The sequence below is a fragment of the Pipra filicauda genome, unplaced genomic scaffold, assembly GCF_003945595.2.
Source record: "Pipra filicauda isolate LSUMZ 115617 unplaced genomic scaffold, ASM394559v2 scaffold232_size1229904_pilon, whole genome shotgun sequence".
NCBI classification, from domain to species: domain Eukaryota; kingdom Metazoa; phylum Chordata; class Aves; order Passeriformes; family Pipridae; genus Pipra; species Pipra filicauda.
In genome coordinates this window covers 924,778-945,724 of record NW_024104346.1, presented here as the reverse complement: position 1 = coordinate 945,724, position 20,947 = coordinate 924,778, and the positions used below count along the sequence as shown (strand labels likewise).

Below are 20,947 nucleotides of genomic sequence, written 5' to 3'. Positions count from 1 at the left end.
AGGGCATCTTGTGGGATTAGCCTGGACTGGGACCAGCAGAAAGCACCGGTTTGTTGAATTCCCTGTCACAGTAGTGTCCCTGGCACACACTGACAATAACCCAGTTGTTGCCGCGCTGCCGGGGGCTGGAGCCAGTGTTGGGGCAGCCCATCTGTGGGGGCAGCCCTTTTGCCCCCTTGGACAGGGCTGGACCCTCATCCTCATGCTTGGTGGGAGCTGTGGGAGTTTGCATCCCTCTCTGCCTTTGGGCACAGGGGCTTCCCTGGGGAGAGCACTGGCTGCCAGCAGGGCCGGCTGTCCTGGTGAAGTGCCAGGGGAGCAGGATGGGAAGCAGGGGCAGCCGCGGTGTCAGGGGTCCCACAGTGGCTCTGCAGACCCCTGGCACTGAGCAGCAGTCCCTGCAGTGGGGGCTGCCCACAGGTCCTGCCAGCAGCTCCCCACCAGCTCCACGCAGCCCTGGCACCGCTGGTGCACCCAGGGTGGCTGCGTGGATGCCGTGGCAGTCTGTGCTGTGGGATCCCAGCCGTGGGGCCGTGGTGCCAGGCCATGGCCATCCTGCCAGGTACCGGGGCTGGACAGTCCAACCAGAGCATCCTTGGCCAGCTTGGTGCTGCCTCCCGTGTGCAGGGATGCTGCTGGCTCTGTTTGTCTTGGCTCCCGTGGCATTTTCCCTGCATGCGAGCGGCTGGAGCTGGGCAGGAGCCAGTGGGTTTATAAACAAAGCGTTGGACACCTCTCTAGGTGGTGCTGAAACAGCCCCACCAACCTGCCATGGCACGTGTGGGCTCCCTGTCCACAGAGGACACCGCGGGGCTCCCCCAGCTCCCTGACCCCATCTGGGCTGGGCTCACACACACCACTCCTGCAGCACCAGGATGTGCTGCCCTGGCCAGCTGGGATGTGTCCCTGTTCCCACCAGCCTCCCAATGGGACATGTCCCCTGGGCTGTCCCCCAGCAAGGAGGGATGTCCAGGAGTGAGCAGCACGTGCCAGCCATGCCCGGGGGTGGTTTGCTGCAGGGGATGGGTGTAGGGAGCATCCCTGGGGCATGGTGTGTGCCAGCACCACACAGAGGGGACATCGGCTGCCATAAAGTGACCTCTTGGCAAACTCTGGTTGATGGAGAAGATCCGGGGGGAGAGCAGTGGCCTCACAGCTTCACCTCCCGTTCCTGCCCAGTCACACACCGTGCTGGTGCCGCGGCGCTGGCCCGGCACGGGCAGGGATGGCCCGAGGCCGTGGGACACTGGCCTTTCATGGCATTAGCTTTCCATTGACTCATCATGGCCATGGTCTGGCCCTGGCAGAGCCCAGCGGGGGCCGTGGGAAGGGGCAGCCATAACTTCCCAACAAAAGGAGCTCGGCAGTGGGCAGGAGACAGTGCCGGGAGCCAAGTGCTGGGGCAGGACCCCGTCCAGGACCGGCCGCCTCCGCTCGCCACTGCCCGCAGGGTGCCGGGGGGACGGGGCGGCCGCAGCCCCCAGTGCCTCCCTTGGAGGCCAAAGGCCAGCGCAGAGGGGGGTTCCTGGCACCCAGCCACGACCAGAGCCCTCCTCCCACCACGCCCCCACCACATTCCATCCAGGGCCTGACATTTCGATGTGCCGAGCCTTTGGAAAACAGCATTTTAATGCTCTTGCTGTAAATGCGGTGGAAAATGTCTGTGGGCTTGTGCAGGATGGCTCCCAGGAGCCCGCCGAGCCGTGGGCGTGCCAGGCACTGGCTGAGCCCTGCCAGGCAGCTGGGATGGGGTGGGATCCTCCGGAGCCCCGTGGCTCTCTGAGCCATCCCTGTGATCACAGCCAGCTCTGCTCACCCTGGTTCTCTGCTTATTCCCATGGCTGGTGCTGCCCGTCCCGGGTGGGTCCCGCAGCCACTCGGGGCAGAGCTTTAGGGCACCCCCTGACCTGCCCATGGTGAGTGTGGAGGGGACTGTCACCCCCCCGGGCATTGCCCACTGCTGTCCCTACCTCCAGAGCCTTTCCCTACCCCGGTCCCACCATAACTCCAGGCTGAAGGCTGAAGGTCTTTTCCCTTCTTGGTGTTGGTTCGATTTTTTTTAAGAATTGTCTTCTAGAAAATGGGCTCAATTGGTCAATTTAATTTTTTCTCCATGTTTCATTACTCATAAATGCCAGGCCAGTGTGGCACCCACAGCAGATGTCCAGTACCTGCCCAAACTGGGGCTGCCACATGCCCACCACTTCCTAGAAGGCAGCAATGTGCCAGAGCCTGCCCCAAATCAGGTCTGATCCCCGGACTGGGTCTGATCCCCAGGTCTGGGTCTGTTCCCCAGGTCTGGGTCTATTCCCACAGTCTGAATCTGCTCTTGTCATGGAGAGACAATTGGGATCACCATTGGGGTTCCTTGGATGCAGTAATGGTGCCAGTCCCCTCCTGAGCACCACGGCACCCTCTCAGTGCCTATGCCCAAATGAAGGGGTGTCCCCATGCCAAGGCAGAGGGTCCTGGCCGGGCTCAGCACTGTGCCACTGGCAGGATGAGCCCCTCTGGGCAGCGGGTCCCAAGTGTGGACAGAGGGAGGTTCCCACATGACAGAGCCCAGAGGAAAACTCGAGTGAGTTGAGTGTTTTTCCAGCTTGAAGACTAAACAAAAGGTTTTGCAAGAAGTGTCTCCCCGTTCCCCCAGGGTCAGTCCCCAGCTCTGTGCCCGGGTGCTCCCGTTTCATCCCATCCTCCAGCGAGGACTCTGCAGGGACACAGGGACAGCCCTGAGCGCCGCCGGCTGTGTGTCCCACCGGGGCTGGTGTCTCTAGCAGAAACAAATGAGTCCCACCAGGAAAATATTCCGTATATTCCACACTGCTTTCCGCTGGTGCTGGAGCTCCAGGTCCCCAGTTTTGCTTGGCAGAGGGTCAATGGTAACAGCGACGCCAAGGCAGATGCTCTGGAGCCGTGAAGGTCAGCGGCTCCTCCGGGCCTTCCCAGACGCTGTCCTGGCTGGCTCCTTTCTACAACCTGGGTCCAGGAGTGGTTCTTCCCCTGGAATGGTCTGGGACACATGAAATCCATCCCATTTCCCTATGGGCTGCCCTGTAGAGGTCTGGATGCTCCGTGTGCCCGGGACAGGGCGGCTCTGCCGATGTGCCGTGTTGGGAGAGGCAGAGGCAGCAGGACATGAACGTGTTTGTGGGTGCAGGGGTCCAGGCAAGGGGGGGTCTGGAACCCTTTGAAGAAAATTCAATGGGATACTCGATTGCACTGGAAATTCGGAGCCTGGAAATGAGGGTGTGGCTGCGGGTTGTGGCCTGTTGGTGTTACCTGAGGCTGAAAGATCATTAATGGCAGAGATGGTGCACGTGGGGACACTGAGTGGCCCCTCGTGTCCCTCAGGACGTGGCACCCAACTGCCCCTGCATGGGGCTCAGGGGGATGGGGGGTTGGCATAATCCCCAGGAAAGTGGGGCCAGTGGAATTCCCTGTGAGGCTGTCAGCTCCGAGACAAAGGAAATGTGGAAAATTAAAAAAAAAAAAAAGGAAAAAAAATAGAAATTTCAAATTGAAAAATCAAAGCAGCTGATTCAGCGATGGTGAAACATCTTGTGACAGTGTCAGACAAATTCTTTCCAAGCAAAGTTCTGGGAAAAAATCAGCTTGATTTTGCACAACCCGCGTCCGTCCCAATGGAAAGGCACGTGGGGGTTGCCCACTGGGATGAGGGCACTGCAGGGCCCTGGGAGCACTGCCTGGCAGACAGCCTGCCCCCTGAAATGGGCGTTACAGAGCACGGGGGAAATCTGAAATCCGCTTGGGAGTGTGGGAGTGTCTTGTCAGAGTTTCCACCAAACACCTCGGTCTGGCTGGGGCCTCGCATCAGCTCACAGAAATTAAATTAAAGTAAATTAAGTTAAAGAACATAAATACAGTCTGAAACGTGCGCTCCACCCCCTTCCTGGGGTGTGGATATGGGGAAGCAGCTCCGCAGCACTGCCGTGCCAGGAGTGCCCCTTCATGGTGCACGGCCCTGGGGGCAGCAGGGAATGGGAACAGGGATGGGGATGGGAAAGGGGTGGGAAGAGGGATGGGGAGGGGATGGAAATAAAGACAGGGACAGGCACGGGATGGGATGGGATGGGATGGGATGGGATGGGGATGGAGGTGAGAAAGGGGTTGGGGAGGTGGGTGCTGGCGCAGGGCGAGGGCAGGACGGCGGCACCGCCCCCGCAGGTAACCCCATCCCCCCGCGCCGCCCGCCGGGGAGGGACACGGCCCAGGCTCCTGCTCCTGAAATTTATTTTAATGTAAACCTAGCTGTAAGGCAGCTTTTTCTCATTTTTAAACTATTTCATATCAATCCTTGGCCTGACATTTGTTTTCTTTGAGTGCGGTGGGGAGCGCGGTCGGCATTGCTGAGGATATCTCCTCTGGAATCTTGGCAGAGGCGGCTCCCTATCTTTGAAGAAACGGCAAATGCAAAACAGAAGGCCGATATTAGAGAAGCATAAACAATATTTTCCCCCCGTTAACCCCAGGAGCGGCGCAGGGGCCGGCTCGGAGACACGGTGGGGGGACACGGCCCCCCCTCCTATACAGCACCTGCCCGGGCTGAGCCCAGGGCAGGGGGACCCCGGCACTGCTCCAGACAGGTCCCCTCAGCTGCAGCCAACGCAGTCCCCGAGGGCTGTGACCGACCTGGTGGGATGGGGAGCGGTGGCAGCCGGTGGGAGGGTTTGCTGGTGCAGCCGGGGGGCCCCAAACACGGTCTTGCCCTTTTGGAGGCAGGGAATTGGGCTCTGGGGTCACCCCCGAGGAGATGCTGCTCCAGGGGTGAAGCTGGTCTCACTGGGTGTTGTGGCAGAGGGGTTTTGTGGAGGATGGACGCTGAGGATGTGTGGGAGCAGCAGTGCTGGCACCAGCCAGGCTCACCTGGGGGGTTGCTAAAAAGCTGGAAGAGGAGAGGAAATGGAGATCAAAGGACCCAGCAAAACCAGGGAGACAGGCTTTCAACCCCTGATGTTAAAATAAAATGACTGTTAGGATAAACACTGCAAGGCAAGTTCCCGTCCGGGCAGCCGGGGCAGGGCTGGGGGATGTTCCTGGTGTTCCTCACAGGAGGGGATGGTTGCACAGCAGTTCACACGTTTGCTGTTGTACCTTGGGTGGTTTGGGAGCGTGTTGGAGGGTGGTGAGGGGATGGACCGATGGAAAACCAGTGTGGGGATGTGCAGAGGTGATGCTGTGCTGGGGAGGCACCAGCCCTGCTGGGGCACAGGGAGCCAGCTCAGGAGCTGCTTTCCCTGGACACTCCTGGAGCCGGTCTGTGCCGTGGTGCAAGGCCGCTTTGGCCACAGTGTGTCCATCCTGTGGCAGGGCAGGTGCTGCTGTTGAACACCTGAGTGCTGTCACGGGCTCCCCCTTCTCCCACCTCCCCCTTCACAGGAGTCCCCTTCCCACGGGATGCATGGGCAGGGCTGTCACTGCCTTCCCTCGGGTGCAGGAGCCACATCCCCTGGGATGCTGCATGGATGTGATGGGCTCCAGCAGCACCGGGGTGCTCCGTGCCATCACCCCGGCTCTCATGGGGACATGGCAGGTCTCTGGGACATCCCTGCCCTGTGTGTCCCAGCCTGCAGCCCCCCGAGGGAGCTCCCCTGAGCACCCTGCCCAGAAGGCTCTGGCCTGGACCATGGCCCATTCTGATGAAGGCGGTGACCCCAGCACGAGGCTGAGGTTTAAATGTCTGCGGGCGATGGCCACGTGCCCGCAAATTCCCTGAGCCGGGAATCGCTCTCTGCGGGTCCCCCCAGGCTTAGCAGATTTCTGTGCAAAGCACCCGTTGCCTTAGAAAACGCTGTTCCTGTGCAGGAGCTGTGAGGGCAAAGTGGGTCTGACCCACAGACCCTGGGTAAATTCCCACTGCTTCCCACTGCTGCCACCGGGGCTTATGTGTCCCTGGAGCAAGGCTGACTGAGCCTCAGGTAGTGATGGCTGATGCTCCAGCAGCTCACTGGGGCTCACAGCCCATGCCCTTCCCTGTGGTGTCTGTGCAGATACTCCACATCCTGCCCCAGGACCCAGTAAGAAGCTGTGCTTCTTGGTCATGGCATGAGCCAGGGCTCACACAGCAATTTGGACCCCCACAGCCCCCTGGAGAGGGGCTCCAGACCCTGCCAGGATGGCCAAGGGGATGGGACCTTCTGGGACCCTCATCCCTACTGCGCCCCAGCTCTGGCACTCGGCTCCCCTTCTGCTCCATCCAGCCCTCAGGGACAGTGCCACTGCTGCCCTCCAGGCAGGCCACCATCCCACTGGGAGGAGGAGGAGGAGGAGGCGGGAAGAAGAAGGGAAGAAAAAAATGAATCCCCACAAAAATGTCTTCATAACAGGAAACGTCTCATAAAATACCTGTGGTTTGGCATGTGTGATCCGACTGGTCAAACTATGCACCTGGCAGGGAACCCTGCTATTAATGCTGCGAGTCTGGTATTTCAGTGCAGTGGAGGCTGGTGGGAGGGAGAGGACTGGGGGGCTTGGGTGCAGAAACCCTCCACGGGGGCCGAGGCAAGAGGAGGACACGTCCCTTGGGGATCCTGCTCTCCTCCATGGGGGATTTCCCAGCCTTATTTTGGTGAGGGGACTGCAGCACCCCAGGGATGCTGTGAGCCAGCCTGAGCCTCGCCCCAGGGCAGGAACACAGTGCTCCCGCAGCTTTATGCCGAGGTTTTCCACCCAGACCCAGGTCCAAGCCGATGCCAAGCCGGGGTTCTCTGTGTGGGTTTCCCAATGCCACGGTGCCCGTCGTTCCGCAGGGATGGCGATCGCCGGGGCTCTGCCGCGCTCACGAGGAGTTTTGACAGCTGGAGGTGAGGGATTAAGCCCTGAGCTGTGACCTGCGGCTGCGCTCCCGACACACACGCCCGGGGTCATTAATCCGCCTGAGCTGAGCCCTGACCCCGCGGCCGTGGTGGCACCGACGCTGATGTCGGCACCGCTGCCGGACCCCGGGCTCCTCGGCTCCGGGCAGAGTGAACCACAGGCAGTTTGCACCGTGGGCATGCTGCGTCACACCATGCCATGGCCATGCCATGCCATGATGGGCCACACCGTGCCCATCCCACTCCACGCAGGGCCGGGCGCGGGCACCGCTCAGGGGCAGCAGGTCCCTGCAGATGGGGTGGGGTGTTTTTTCTTCGTCAAGGAAAATGTTTTCTTGTTCCCTGGGCTGCTGGCGGGCGAGGCTCCGGCTCCGGCTCCGGCTCCGGCTCCGGCGGCGCGTACAGCAGCCTTGGATGGGATCAGGTGTCATGCAGTTAAGGACGGGCTGGTGCCAAGTCTCCCCCGAGCTCCGACGCTGCTCAGCCGAGCTGCTCCCGATGTCTTTGGCTTTCGCAGCCCGGCCTGCGGAAACAACGTGCTGCTCTCCCTCTCCGTAGCTCACTTTTCGTTTTCGACTGGGTTTATTATTATTTTTAAAGCATGTGTAGCGCAAAGCAAATCATCGACCTCCCCGCTGGAGCCGGGCCAGCCCCGTGTTGGGCTTGGAAATCCTCCCTGCTTTATTTTTTATTGTAAATGACCGGAGGATGGAGCGGCTCGATGGGACACGGCGGCGGCCAAGCCCGCCTGCTCCAGCCCACCCACACGCGCCGGCTGCTCCCAGAGCTTCCCCTTCCCTGCGTCCCCCTGCCCTGGGCGAGTGCGAGGTGCTTCCCACTGCCCCCCCAGCCTGGGGCCACTTCTGCCGCAGCTTCCAGAGGTGGTGACTGTGCCCCGTGCTCCCAGAGCACAGACTGGGGACTGGGATGGGTACAGGGACAGGGATGGGATGAGGCCACACCAGTGAGCCTGGGTGTGCAGCTGAAGTGCATCAAATTCCGCACCCTGGCTCATCCCTGAGCCCCTCCATGGGGCTGGTGTGGCCCCGGGGTGGATGTGGGGCCAGAGCTGGGGCGAGGGCCAGCGAGCACACGCAGTGCCCTGCAATGACCACGCTTTGACTGCCGGGTTTAAACGAGTTCCCTGCCGTGCCGGCCCTCAGTCGCAATGGCAGATCCCCCGTGGATCACATATATTGACTTAAAAAATAATTAGCCTTGAAGGGAGCAGGCGCGGGGCCGGCCAAACCCTTCATTAATATTTCAGTAACAGGGGCCATAAATCAGCCACGGCTCAGCCAACAGCCCCAGCTGTGTCCACAGGGAAGCACGGCCGTGGTGCTCACAGGAACATCGCCCAGTCCAAGGACACGGGAGCGCTGACACGGACACTGCAGGGAGAGGGGGTCAGTGTGGGGACCAGCAGCCCCTTCCACGGGGAAAGACCAAGAGCACGCCGGGAGCATGACAGGAGCTCATCAAGCTGCCCAGCACGAGCCACGGGCAGTTCTGAAGCCATGGGGGCGGCACGGGCTGGTTGTTTTCCTGCGAGAACAAGGTGACATTTCTTGTCTCCTTTCTCATGCTTTAAGTGTGAGATTTTTTTCCCTGTTCTCGGCGCTTTCATGGCGTGCCAGGGGTTTTTAACACGTCTGCTTGCTGCCTGCCAGGGGAGCCGGCCCTCGCACCGCCGGTGCGGCAGTGGCGGCTCTGAAGCCGTGCCAGGGGTCCCGGTGCCGGCTCAGGGCCCTGCTCCCCCCAGAGCTGAGCAATGTGGTGCTGCTGGGCCCCATCCTGCTCCAGCATCTCCAGGGAACAGCACAGACCCCTCGAGTGCTGCCCCTGTGTGAACCCTCCTGGCTCAGCTGCTCCTGCTGGCTTTGCGGCAAGGGGTGGTTGTGGTTGAAGTACCAGAGTGTGCTGAGGGGGATGGAGCTGCCTCCAAAGGATGTCAGCCTGGCTGGATAGTGCCCAGCCCAGCAGCTGTAGTGCCCAGGCTGGGCAGGGTGAGCCAGAGGAGGACAGGCAGGTGACCCCCAGCCATAGCTGCCCCATCCACACCACGGACCAGCCGCTGTTCACGACCTGCCGGGCGAGAAGGGAGTGTGGCGCGGCTGCTCCGTGTGATTAATTATCAGTTCATAACACAGGAGATTTCAGGCATGAAAGAGCCTCTCCACAGGCACGTTGTGCACACTTTATCCATCATATGAGGGTCCAGATGTTTCCATTTTATTCTCATTAAATCACTGCCTGGAGAGTGCAGGAGTGGGAGGCCTCCTGCCCCAATGCTGGGCACCACTGGGGGGGACAGCACAGCACCAGAGACCCCCTTCCTTAAGGGATGGACACACGTGCCTGGGGGGCTCAGGCCAGGCTCCCCCCATTGTCCCATAGCCCCTTGGGAGTGTGGGAGCAGGTGGAATGACCCGGCTGGACCAATGGAGAACACACAGGAGAGTCCATGTCTGGAGCCACTGGGTGACAGAGGGCACAGGGAACTTCATTTTGTATCCAGCACACAGCGAAACTGTGGCCAGATTCCCTTGTCCTCCTTCTCCCTTCGCTCTGGCTCTGTTTTCCTTCCATCCTGTGTCTCCTCAAGGGCAGGGGAAGCAGCACCCAGTAGTGAGGGGCTGAGCCACCCCAGGGTGCTGTTCCCACGGCAGCATCCTGAAACCAGCCTGGCAGAGGGGAGGAGCAGGGGCGAATCCAGCTCAGGTGGGAGAGGAGAGAGCTGGGAAGGGAGGGAGGCAGAGACAGAGGCACAGGGGTCATGCCAGGTAAGGAAAACAAGTAAATAGCTGATTCAGGGGTTTGTTCTCCTCTTTTATTTAACAGAAACTGTATTTTTACAGCTGCAATCCCTTAAAATGGGATTCTTTTTCCCTTAAACAAATCCTTGTAAAATAATGCTTCATAAAAGAAGCGTTCCTCTCCTCGACCCTGAAGACAGAAAAACAATGAGGCCGGCGAGGCCCCGGCCGTGCTGCCAGGGAGGCCGAGAGTGGCTGCCACACGTGTCCCCGGCAGTGCCACCCGACCCACAGCCACGGCTCCGGGTGCTGGGGTGGCTCCGGCACCGCTCCGGCCCCACGGCTGAGGTGGGATGGGCAGAGCTGAGCTCCTCTCCTGGCATCCCCCACAGCCACCTGCATCCTCACAGCTCCATCATGCAGCCGGTGGCAGGGCCATCCCTGTCCTCTCCTGCCCTCAGCTACTCCGAGGGCATTTTCCAGGCAGGAGGAGCAGCAGTCAAGGCTTCCTCATCCCTGGAGACTTCAACAACCTGCCAAAGCCCCTGTGGCATCAGAAACAATCTTGTGCCAGGGCTCCCTGCTCCCTTGACTTAATTTGGTTTAATTTCGTTCTAATTTGGGGGGGTTTGGGTTGTTTTTTCTCTAGTCTGCAGCTTTTTTTTTTTTTTCCACTGCTGCTTCAGCAAAAGCGATTCAGGAAATTCTGATGAAATCCCGTCACGCAGCAGCCCTGCCCCTGCTCCCCAGCAGGACAGGCCGGGAGCTTAATTCTCATTAATAACCACCACGGGTCAATTATTGCGAGAAGGAGGAAAATCAGCAAAAAAGCTCTTTGGCATCACGTGTTGTTTAAGCTTCCGAAAATAAATGTTCTTTGCAAATCAATCTGTTTGCAGCTCTGCAGCGTGGAGCCGGCAGGGAAAGTTGCTGGAGGAAGAGAGTATTTATAGAAGGGGTTTATTTTAAATAAACAAGCACTTAAGGCTGAGGCTGCTGCTCCCTCGCTGATCCCTCATCCTCCATGTGAGCCCCCGGCGCTGCCCGCGAAGCGCCGCAGTTGAGCCACAAACGGGAGTCTCCAGCTCCAACGTTGTGGGTTTGGTCCAGCACCCGTTTGGGAGACTCAGCACTCACCTGGCTGTTCCCAGGGCAGGCAGAGCTTGGCAGTGGCAGCCTGAGCCTCCCACAGGAGCCACGGCCGCAGGTCTCCTCAGGAGAGCCCCTGCTCACTTGAGGAGTGTGACAGCAACATTGGGTTAGGTGGGCTGTGGGTTTTTCATTTGACTTTTTCATTTAGACTCTTATGTGCTAAAAATATCAAGAGAGCCTGGTGTGGAAATAACCCCAGACTCACAGGTGCCAGGGCAGCCTCTGTAAGGCTCTGCTGGGCACCCACCGTTGGTTACTGCTCATAAACTGTGTGTTTACCGTGCATCTCCCAGTCACGGCGTGTCAGGAAGGGCGACGTGTTCAGGGCATCTCTGGTCCACAAAAAGGCAAATTTGAGGGAGTCCTGCTCCCACTGGGATCCTTCCCAGGCTCTTGGATGGTCCCTGCAAGGCGGAGGGGACAAGGGGGACCGTGGGTGCCCACTCTCACTGTTGCTTTGTCTGCAGGAGCTGTGGGAGCAGGAGCAGGAGCAGGAGCAGGAGCAGGATGCTGCCGGATGCCGTGGCGCTGCTGGTGACGATGGTGACGATGGTGATGGTGGTCGGCCCTCAATCAGCTGTGGGAGGCGGCGTGGGGGGCTATGCCCAGGTCAAGTACATGCAGCCCATGGTGAAGGGACCCCTGGGACCACCATTCCGTGAAGGCAAAGGGCAGTACCTGGGTAAGGGCCGCGCTCTGCGGGGGAATGGGAGGACACGGGAGAGCTGCTGGCACAGCGGGAAGGGGCTGTGGCATCCCAGAGCCACCGGACACTTGTCACCTCCTACCCTCGGGGTTGGAGCCCCTGGGAGTCACCTGGCATGGCCGAGGGTCCAAAACATCTTTGGCAAAGCACAAGGGGCCTTTTGAGTCTCCTTAACCCACTGTAGAAGGACAGGATGGACACAGGGAGAGGCTCAGAGGCCCCCCCTTTGCTGGGGCTGGGGGGCACCTGTGGGTCCCTTGGTCTGGGAGCTGGGACACACAGGGGACCCTCCAGCCTCTTGCTCCTACCCTGCTGCCCGTCCCAGCTGTGAGGCACAGGAGCCTCAGCGCTCACCCCCTCTGCCTCTCACTGCTGTTAAACCTGAGCCGTCCCAGCAAGGCTTTTTCCACTCCTCCACCTATTCCGTTTCCCTGTCTGTGTTTTGCACCAGCTGGGAAAGGAAAGAGTGCCAAGGCCAGAGCTGAAACCCAGTCTGGCAAGGGAAGAGCGGGAGAGAGACATTTCCTCCCTCGGAGAGCAGCAACCAGAAACTCCTCAGATGTTAAATCGTTCCCCATGGAGTGACATGTGCACTCAGAGGGGCCGAGGCACCAGGGCCATCGCTCCACAGAGCCAGGGCTGCAGGGCCCCCAGCCTTCTGTCACCCCTGCCCACAGCTGCCCTTGGGACCTGTGCCCATCCCAGGCTGCTGGCAGTGCCACAGGATGGGGCAGCGCTGGGTTTGGGTGCTCAGAGCTGCCAGGTCGGTGCCTGGCCCTCGGGAAGAGGTGCCAGAGCCTCCCTGTGGGTTCTCACAGACCCTGACGCTCCCAGGAGCTGAAGTCCTGGCTCTGGGAGGAGAAACTGGAGAAGGCTGGGCTGCCGGTGGCTGATTTACTGCGGGGCTGAATGGCTTATCAGGAGTTCAGCTCAGCACATGTGTCAGAAAACACACAGCAAAATCTGGAGCCGAAGCGTGCTCTGAGCCCCCCCTCCCTGCCCCCTTCCCAGCTGTTGTAAAGCTGCTCCCTGAATCCCAGCCAGAGCCAAAACCTTCTAGCGTAGCACAGGAACACTTCAGCTTCTGGTGGGACTGGATTCAAATCTCTCCCTGCTGTTTTCCCTTCTCTTTTCTCCTTCTTCCTATGCACGGGAGCGGCTTGTGCTGCCTCAGAGCAGCACCACCTATTGTGGGGAGAGCAGCAAGTGCCAGGCTGGGGCAAGGTGTGGTTTGGGCAAGCTCTGCCAGCCTAGAGCAGGCACACAGGGGACACTGAGTAGGGCAGAGCACAGCAGTCCCATGGACATTACTCTCCTGAACCCCTGGGAAAGAGAGGACAGGTGGGGGACACAGGGACGCAGCAGGGACAGCTGCAGCCTGAGCCACCAACTGCGGGGCTGCACGGAGGCAGCTGGGGAAGCCGGTGCCTCCTGGATCCCACCGAGCTCCCATCTCTGCTTAACCTCTAATTTGGCAAGGAAAATCCCTGCTGGCCTTCTGCCCTGCTCGGGGAGCTCAGCTGACTCGCCGCGATGGCGCGGGGCTGTTCCGTGCCCCCGCGGGTTACCCTGACCCGGCGGGGAGCTGGGGGGGCCCCCCGGCTGCCCCAGCCCTGGGATCTCCGGCTGGGGAGCCACGGGGGGGTCCCTCCTGCCTCCAGGTGCCACCTAGTGAGGGACAGGTTCCCTCAGGGTGCCAGACACCTTTTCTGACCCAAAAGCTGCTGCCCCAGGAGCACGGAGGCAGCTCAGGGCGGGAGATGCTGCTAAGTGCTAAAATGTTCAGAACGTTGAAGCAGAGATCGGCACATTGGGGGTTATTTTTGGCAAAACTGAAACCACGTCCGTGGTTTTGCTGCCAGGTAAACCTACTGCTGGGTGCTGTGCTGGGACACCCACTGCCAGGGCAGAGCTTGAGAGGTGCTAAAACACTGATCCCATGCAATGTCCCTGTGAGCCTGTGAAACTCTCTCACGAGACAGGGCTTGGCAGCAGCTCTGGAACGAGCTCAGCCAGGCTCCGCCACGGAGCAGCCAACCTCTCCTTCCTGCAGTGTCATCCGGCGGCGCTGGCCAGGCCCGCTGCTGGCTGCTCCTGGCTGGGAACCACTTCCCATCCCGCTGGATTATTTCTCTGATGGCCGGTCTGCGCTGCTGGGTCCCTTTTCCAGGCATGAGAGGTCCTTACCGGGATGAGCACAGCTCTGCAGGGGCTGAGCACCCACCTGGTCCGTGCTCCCCAGGAGGTGGGACACTCCATGGTGCCCAGGTGGGGGCTCACAGGGGCCATTCCTGCCCCGTCCCCTTCCCGCTGCCCCAGCTGGCTCCACGTTAACATTCATGGCAGCTCGAGGGGAGCACAGAACCCCACGCTGCTGCTGTGAAGCGCAGAGCTCCGAGACATGTGTCTGTGGTAAGACATGGGCTTTTGAAATCGGACACCAGCGGGGCCGCAGTGTCCCAGTTTCTCTCTGCTAACGGCCCCGGTTTGGTTTTCCCGTCTGCTTTTTTGGCCGCCTGCGAGCTGGCAGCTCCTGCCTGGCGTTTCTCTCCGCTGCCTTGTGTGAGAGAGTGTGTGTGTGCTTTTTCCTTCCTTCGTGGGCTCAGCTGTAGATCCTTGTTCTGATTCCATGCAAAATGACCTAGAAAACTAATTCTTTTCAAACCATTGCAAGAAGAAAAAAAATAAAGTAGGGGGAGAAAACACATTGAAATCATCTTCTGGAGAAAATTTTTTCCAGGATTCAAACCCCAGAAATTGTGCAGCACTGCACAGCTTCCTCGCTCTCTTTCCCACATGGTTTTCCGGGGTGAGGAGCAGGAGTTTGCAGAAATCCAGTGGCAATGTCATGACAGACAAGTATTTCCTTCATCAAGGGAGCCAAGTGACCGTGGCTACAGCTGGGGCTGTGGGCCAGGCTTTGATTTATAGATAAGCTCTGAAAATGTTTCCATTACCCAAAGGAAAACACGCCAGCACCAGGCTGGGAAGGGCCGGAGCTAATTGCTGTGCTTAGGGCAGCAAAGCCACCTCCGATGCTCCGGGAGCGGTGCCTGCTGCTGCCACAGTTATTCTTTTCACGTGTCTCAAATCTCCCCTAAGCTTTTCCCATCGAGTGAGGAAATCTCCATGCTGGCAGATCCCAGCTCTATGGGTGTCCCTGCTCCCAAGGCCATGCTTGGCTCACTGAGGGGCCCGGGCTGGCAGACCCTGGGGATCCCACTGCCTCCTCCACAACACCATGCCCAGGCACATCGTCTCATGTCCTGCTCCCATGCCAGTCAGGATCCATTCCCATCCCAGATGGAATCAGTACAGATCTCTTCCCAACTGGAATGATCTACCTTAGGCAGATTTGGTTACAATTCACCCAAGATGTCAAGGCCCTTTCCTCTGCCTTTCGCGTTTCTCGTCATCGTCCTGTGTAGGTACGAATGTCAAGTGTTTCCTTCATTTCAAACTTCCCAAAAAAAGAGTTTGTCTGATTTATTCTTTTTCACCCTTTCCCAGTGTCACGTGGGAGGTGACACCCTGCCTGGGTCGGCCTCAAGGAGTTATTTATGCTCACGTCTGCGCTTTCCATGCCGAGCTGCGGTGGGCATGTCATCTGCCTCTCCTCGCCTTAGGAGACTCTCAGCCCATTAGTTTCTTTCTTATATCCGTTTGCAAAAGACCTCAATAAATTCTTGAAATGTCAAGTGGTTGCGGCCTATTCCCAGCTGGGCTGACTCATTTGGATGGAGCTGAGGCTGAGTTTCCCTCCCAGCTCTTGGCTTCTCCTCCATCTCCAGCGCTTTTTTCCTTTTTGGTTTTTCTCTGCCTTGCTGGACTAGGGAGCTGTGCCAGCGAGCACTGTGGGCATGGCCTAACCCACACACCCATTGCCTCCTCAGGCTTTCGAGTACATGTCCAAGAGTTTTCTTTTTAATCCAAAAGGATTAAAGGTCTCCCGAGGCCCTGGACTCGCGGGATGGGGTGAAGGGATTATCCTCGGTCTTGGCTTGCTCTGTCGCCATCCTCTCGGCTGAGCCCAGGCAGGAGCGACTGAATCCCACGGTGCTTTTGAGGCCACTGGGAAGTGAAGCAGCAGGTGATTTGAATCCAGCTCCTAAAAACACCCTGCAGTAACTCATCACCAAACAACGCTGCCAGAGCCCAAGGCAAGCGCTGGTTGTGCTGACACCTTCCGTGGTGTCACCTGACATCCGTGGAGGGATGTAAGGCTGGGATTAGCACTCTGGGCTCTGGCTTGGGTCTTGCCTTAGGACAGGCCTGCTGATGTGAGCCACTGTGGCCATGTTTAAATGAAGGGTCCTCCTGTAAGCCCAGCCCAGGCAGTGCAGAGGCCCCAGTTCCGACATCCCAAGGACATCCCACAGCGGCACAGTCCTTGTCCACTGCTGGCCCCAGTGACGCTCCGTGTCTCCTCTCTCCACAGACGTGCCACCGATGCTGCCCATGGACCTCAAAGGGGAGCCAGGACCACCAGGGAAGCCTGGCCCACGTGGACCCCCTGGGCCCCCTGGCTACCCAGGAAAACCAGGCACAGGGAAGCCAGGAATGCACGGCCAGCCTGGCCCCGCTGGGCCTCCTGGCTTCTCGGGCATTGGGAAACCTGGCATCCCAGGACTCCCTGGAAAGGCGGGTATGAAAGGGATGCCTGGAGCCAAGGGTGAGCCCGGCATGCGAGGGGAGCAAGGGCCAAGAGGACTTCCCGGCCCCCCTGGGCTGCCCGGGCCAGCTGGACTCTCCGTCAATGGGAAGCCGGGTCCCCAGGGTGGCCCCGGCCTGCCCGGCTTTCGGGGTGAGCCTGGCCCGAAAGGAGAGCCAGGTCCCCGCGGAGAGCGAGGGATGAAGGGTGAAAATGGTGTGGGGAAGCCAGGGTTACCAGGGCCCCGGGGGAATGGGGGCCCTCCTGGCCCTGCAGGGCCCCCCGGGCCTGTCGGTGTTGGGAAGCCCGGCCTTGACGGGCTGCCAGGAGCGCCGGGGGGCAAGGGTGACATGGGCCCCCCGGGTGGGCCTGGTGTCACCGGGGAGCCTGGCCCTGTGGGGCCACGGGGCCCCCCTGGGATCGACGGGATCGGGGTCCCGGGCGCTGCGGGGGTGCCAGGGATACAGGGCCCCATGGGACCAAAGGGAGAGCCCGGGATCCGCGGCCTCCCAGGTCTGCCAGGCCCAACGGGTTATGGGAAGCCGGGTTTGCCCGGCCTGAAAGGAGACCGTGGGCAGCCGGGGGCACAGGGAGCCATCGGCGACAAGGGGGAACCCGGCGTTGATGGGGAGCCCGGTGAGCCGGGCCCTGCTGGCATCATCGGCCCGCCGGGCCCACCGGGCTCCATGGGGCTGCCGGGCAAGCACGGGCTGCCCGGATCCAAGGGGGACGTGGGGCCAAGTGGGCCCCCAGGAATGCCGGGGATGCGCGGTGACCAGGGCCCCAGTGGCTTTGCTGGGAAGCCAGGGGTGCCGGGAGAAAGGGGCCTGCCCGGGTCAGTGGGACCCCCTGGCCCGACAGGCCCCAAAGGAGAACCAGGGTTCATCGGCCTCCCAGGGGTGCCCGGATTAACAGGTGGCCCCGGGCCCAAAGGGGACGGCGGGATCCCAGGACAGCCAGGGCTGAGGGGCCCCTCAGGCATTCCGGGATTGCAAGGACCCGCGGGTCCCATGGGGCCGCAAGGGTTACCAGGGCTGAAAGGGGAGCCCGGGCTCCCTGGCGTTCCTGGCGAGGGGAAGACCGGCGAGCCCGGAATGGCCGGACCCATTGGGCCCCCCGGAATGCCGGGAACGCCGGGGCTGAACGGGCCACCAGGCCCACCGGGGCCGCCCGGGCCGCCGGGAGCACCGGGGGTGCTGGACGAGACGGGCATCGCGGGGCTGCACCTGCCGGACGGCGGCGTGGAGGGCGCCGTGCTGGGCAACGGGAAGCCGGGCAAGCCGCAGTACGGCCGGGGGGAACTCGCCGCCCGCATCGCGCCCGCCTTCACCGCCATCCTCACCTCCCCCTTCCCCGCCTCCGGCATGCCCGTCAAGTTTGACCGGACCTTGTACAACGGGCACAACGGCTACAACCCGGTCACCGGGATCTTCACCTGCCCCATATCCGGAATCTACTACTTCGCCTACCACGTGCACGTCAAAGGGACCAACGTCTGGGTGGCCCTGTACAAGAACAACGTGCCGGCCACCTACACCTACGACGAGTACAAAAAGGGGTACCTGGACCAGGCCTCGGGCAGTGCCGTGCTTGAACTCAAGGAGAACGACCAGGTGTGGGTACAAATGCCCTCGGACCAGGCCAACGGGCTGTACTCCACGGAATACATCCACTCCTCCTTCTCTGGGTTCCTGCTCTGCCCCACATAACGGCTGTTGGGCACGTTTCCTTTTCACCCACTTTAGCCATAAACTTTTTTTTTTTTTTGATAAAAAAGTGTTTTAAAATTAATACAAAAAAGAAAAGTCACTGGGAAGAACGCGCAAGCCGCTGCTGTGGGACCTTGCTTCACGCTGTTTGATCCAAGAGTCACGAGGGTAATCGGGAAGGAGACATCTACCCATCCATCTTTCTTTTTTTTTGGGAAGGGAGAAGGGAGGGAGGGGAGCAACTTCCTCAGCAAAGCATATTTGGAATAAATTTTACCCCAGTGACTGGACATCAAACACAGAAACACGCTTGGGATGGCAAGGATCTGGCTCTGTGATCCAGAGAGGGTCGGCTGGAAGACCAGACCCTCCTGATCTGTATCAAGTGCCCTCGTTTCCCATTTGGAATGCTGGATAAATAAATCCAGCTGTGTCATGGCTGGTGTGTTTGGTAACCTACGCAGGGTCCCAGCACTTACACAAACCCGTACAGCGGCAGGGATCCATGCTGGATTGAGAAATTTCCTTCCCAACCATCAGATGCCCGAGTTCCAGGCTTGCTGACGCCTGTTTTTCCAGACTCTGCTTTGGGGCAGTCTCTCCGATTCACTCCGGATTCAGTGTGGTTGGATTTATAATCCTAAAAAGTGGAACATTTTGCATAAGCACCTTCTAAGAAGTAAATATTATTTTGAACAACCCCCCCCCCCCCCAGCACCTTTAGGAATTAAAACATCCAGGCACTGGTACCTGGGAGGATGGCACAACCTGTTCCAAAGGAGGTGAGGGAACCTGGAACCCCTGGGATGAACAACCATCCGCTCTCTCCATTCACCTGCTGGGAAGTCCAAGGGCTGGTCCTGTCCCGTCTGTCTCTGCAGCCCAAAGACTTGCTCAGCCTCGGGAGCATCTCTGCCCACACAAGGATGGCACTGTGAGCCCGGCTCACGGTACTGCCAGCTGTTGTGCCCCAAGGAAGTGCCACTGATGGACAACTTGCTTTTCCTGTTTATTTCGGGATGTGGGAACTTTTGCATTGGTGTCCCCCCTTGCTCTGGGGATCTTGGTATTAAGAAAAAACAGTATGGTTCTAACTGCCCATGCAGTGATTTCACCACGGTGCTATGATCCACTTCACAGTGTTACTTACAAGTGTAGTGCAATAGGTACCTGTGACAGGGCACCAAACACGGACCTGTGACAGGGCACCAACGCCGGTGCCACTCGGAGACTTAGGTTAAAAAAATCAGCATGTCTGTTGTTACCACTTCGTCTCCCCAGTGCTGAAGCGTTACTGACCTGAGTATGAGCTGCAGGGTTCTGGGCCAGGTGTGCACAGCAGTGCCCACCTGGCTGCTCTGTCCCTTGGCACAGGCAACAAGGGAATCCATGGCTCTGCAGGTTTCTCACAGTAGAACAGTCACGCCACTCACAGGACAGGGATTCTGCTCATCCCAGGCCAGGAACACGCTGCTGAAGTCAATCCATGTGCATCCCACTGCATGTCCCTCTGCAAAGGCACATCCTTGAGAAACACCAACAGTGTGGTCACCAGCTGAGCACCTCTGACCTTTGCATTTTCCTACAGCCTGTTTGATGGCCAAAGAAACAGCAAGGTTGGGACTGAACTTGTCCTCCAGATGGACTCTACAAGATATTTAAACAACTTTCCTTTTCCTATTTCTGGTTTGTTTGTTTGTTTTTCTCCTCAAGCCTGTCCTGTGTTTCTGTCTCTTGCCATCCAGGGCTTCCTTTTAAAAACACACCTATTCCTGAAATTAAAAAAACACAAGAAGGAAATTGGCAGTTGGAAGGGCAGTGCTCCAGCCACTGCCTGTTGGGGCTGTGTCCCCTCCTGGGATTTTCTCTCCTTAAAGCTGCAAGTTTCATGCAAAGATGAAACTTCTCAAGCTGAAAGGTGTCAGATCCCACTGGACATTTTTAACTCCTGAGGGCGAGGCGGGGTCAGGACCATTTGGGTTGTGACTGTAACAGGTTATTTCCCAGCAGGAACAGGACCCATACACAGAGAGTCCCTAAAATTAAAAGGAGAAGCTCTGATGTTTTTTCCAAGCCCAGGTTTGGGAGCGGAGGGTGCTGGCAGGGGAATTATCTCCTTCCCTGTGGAGAACAGGGAGGGACTCTGCTGGTCTGGCCCCACACAACCTGTGCAGAGCCAGGAGCTGCCACACCTGGTGGGAGCCTCAACCTGCTCCTCAAAGCGACTTATTTATACTGTGCCTACCCTACATCCCACCTCTTTTTGTTCTGTTCTGTTTCACTCCAAACTTCTTGTTCGAGCTGGCAAAAAGCAACGACCAAACTCCTCACTGTAACCACCCCCCAGATTAACTCCTTCGTGCTGTAGATATTGTTTTGCAACTCCACTTTCCCTTCATGTGCAGAGCAAACCCATAATCACTCCTTGCAGCTATTTAACCTCTTACATTTACACACTAGTGGAAAGCAAAGATATTACACGCACATAGTTAGGCTAAAAAAAACGATGCACAGGATGAGGGAGGCTGTTCACTCTCCAGAAGGATTTTTTTCTGGAATACTGAGTACATATTCGCCAGCAGAAAGGATTATTTTCTGTCGTGTGTGTGAGCGCGTGGGATTTTGGTTTCAATCACAAGAATAAAAAAGGTTGGGTTGGATGAAGTGTCTATTTTTAATGCTGAAAACTGCATTACAATGTGCATTTTTATATACAAATTCTTACTATTTTTTTTAAATTTGCCTCTAGTATCTTCATTTCTAACCTAGTATATAGAGGTTTTTAGTTTTGTAAATACTTATTACATGCACTGTCCTAGTAAAAGTTGGTTTAAAATGCACTCTTTGTGACCCAAAACTGGCCTGCTCTTCACAACTAAAACTGCAGTACTTGATTGTATTGACAAAACATCAATAAAACTTATTGTATAAAGGTGGGCTCAGCTGTGCTCTGTCCTGGGACTTGCTCAGCCTCACACAGTTCTCTTATACTCTCCTTCCTCCTCAAATCTCCTCACTCACACCCAGCAGATTCCCTTGCTGATATCCTTATGCAAGAGGTTATTTCTTCTGATAAAGGAAAAGATTCCTGTCTCCAGAAGTTCAGTTTTAAAAAAGGATGAAACCCAGACCCTTCC

General features: G+C 58.4%; 1 protein-coding gene across 1 annotated transcript in view; it reads left to right on the top strand.

Annotated features, from left to right (window-relative positions):
- COL8A2 (collagen type VIII alpha 2 chain) overlaps window positions 1-20,742 on the top strand; it is a 29,484-nt gene extending 8,742 nt beyond the window's left edge. The window contains exons 2-3 of the mRNA XM_027719277.2: window positions 11,212-11,426; window positions 15,889-20,742. Of these exons, the coding sequence (XP_027575078.1) occupies window positions 11,252-11,426; window positions 15,889-17,810 (2,097 nt within the window). The 5' untranslated portion in view covers window positions 11,212-11,251 and the 3' untranslated portion in view covers window positions 17,811-20,742. The remainder of the gene's footprint in view (window positions 1-11,211; window positions 11,427-15,888) is intronic.
- Window positions 20,743-20,947: the final 205 nt, after the last annotated feature.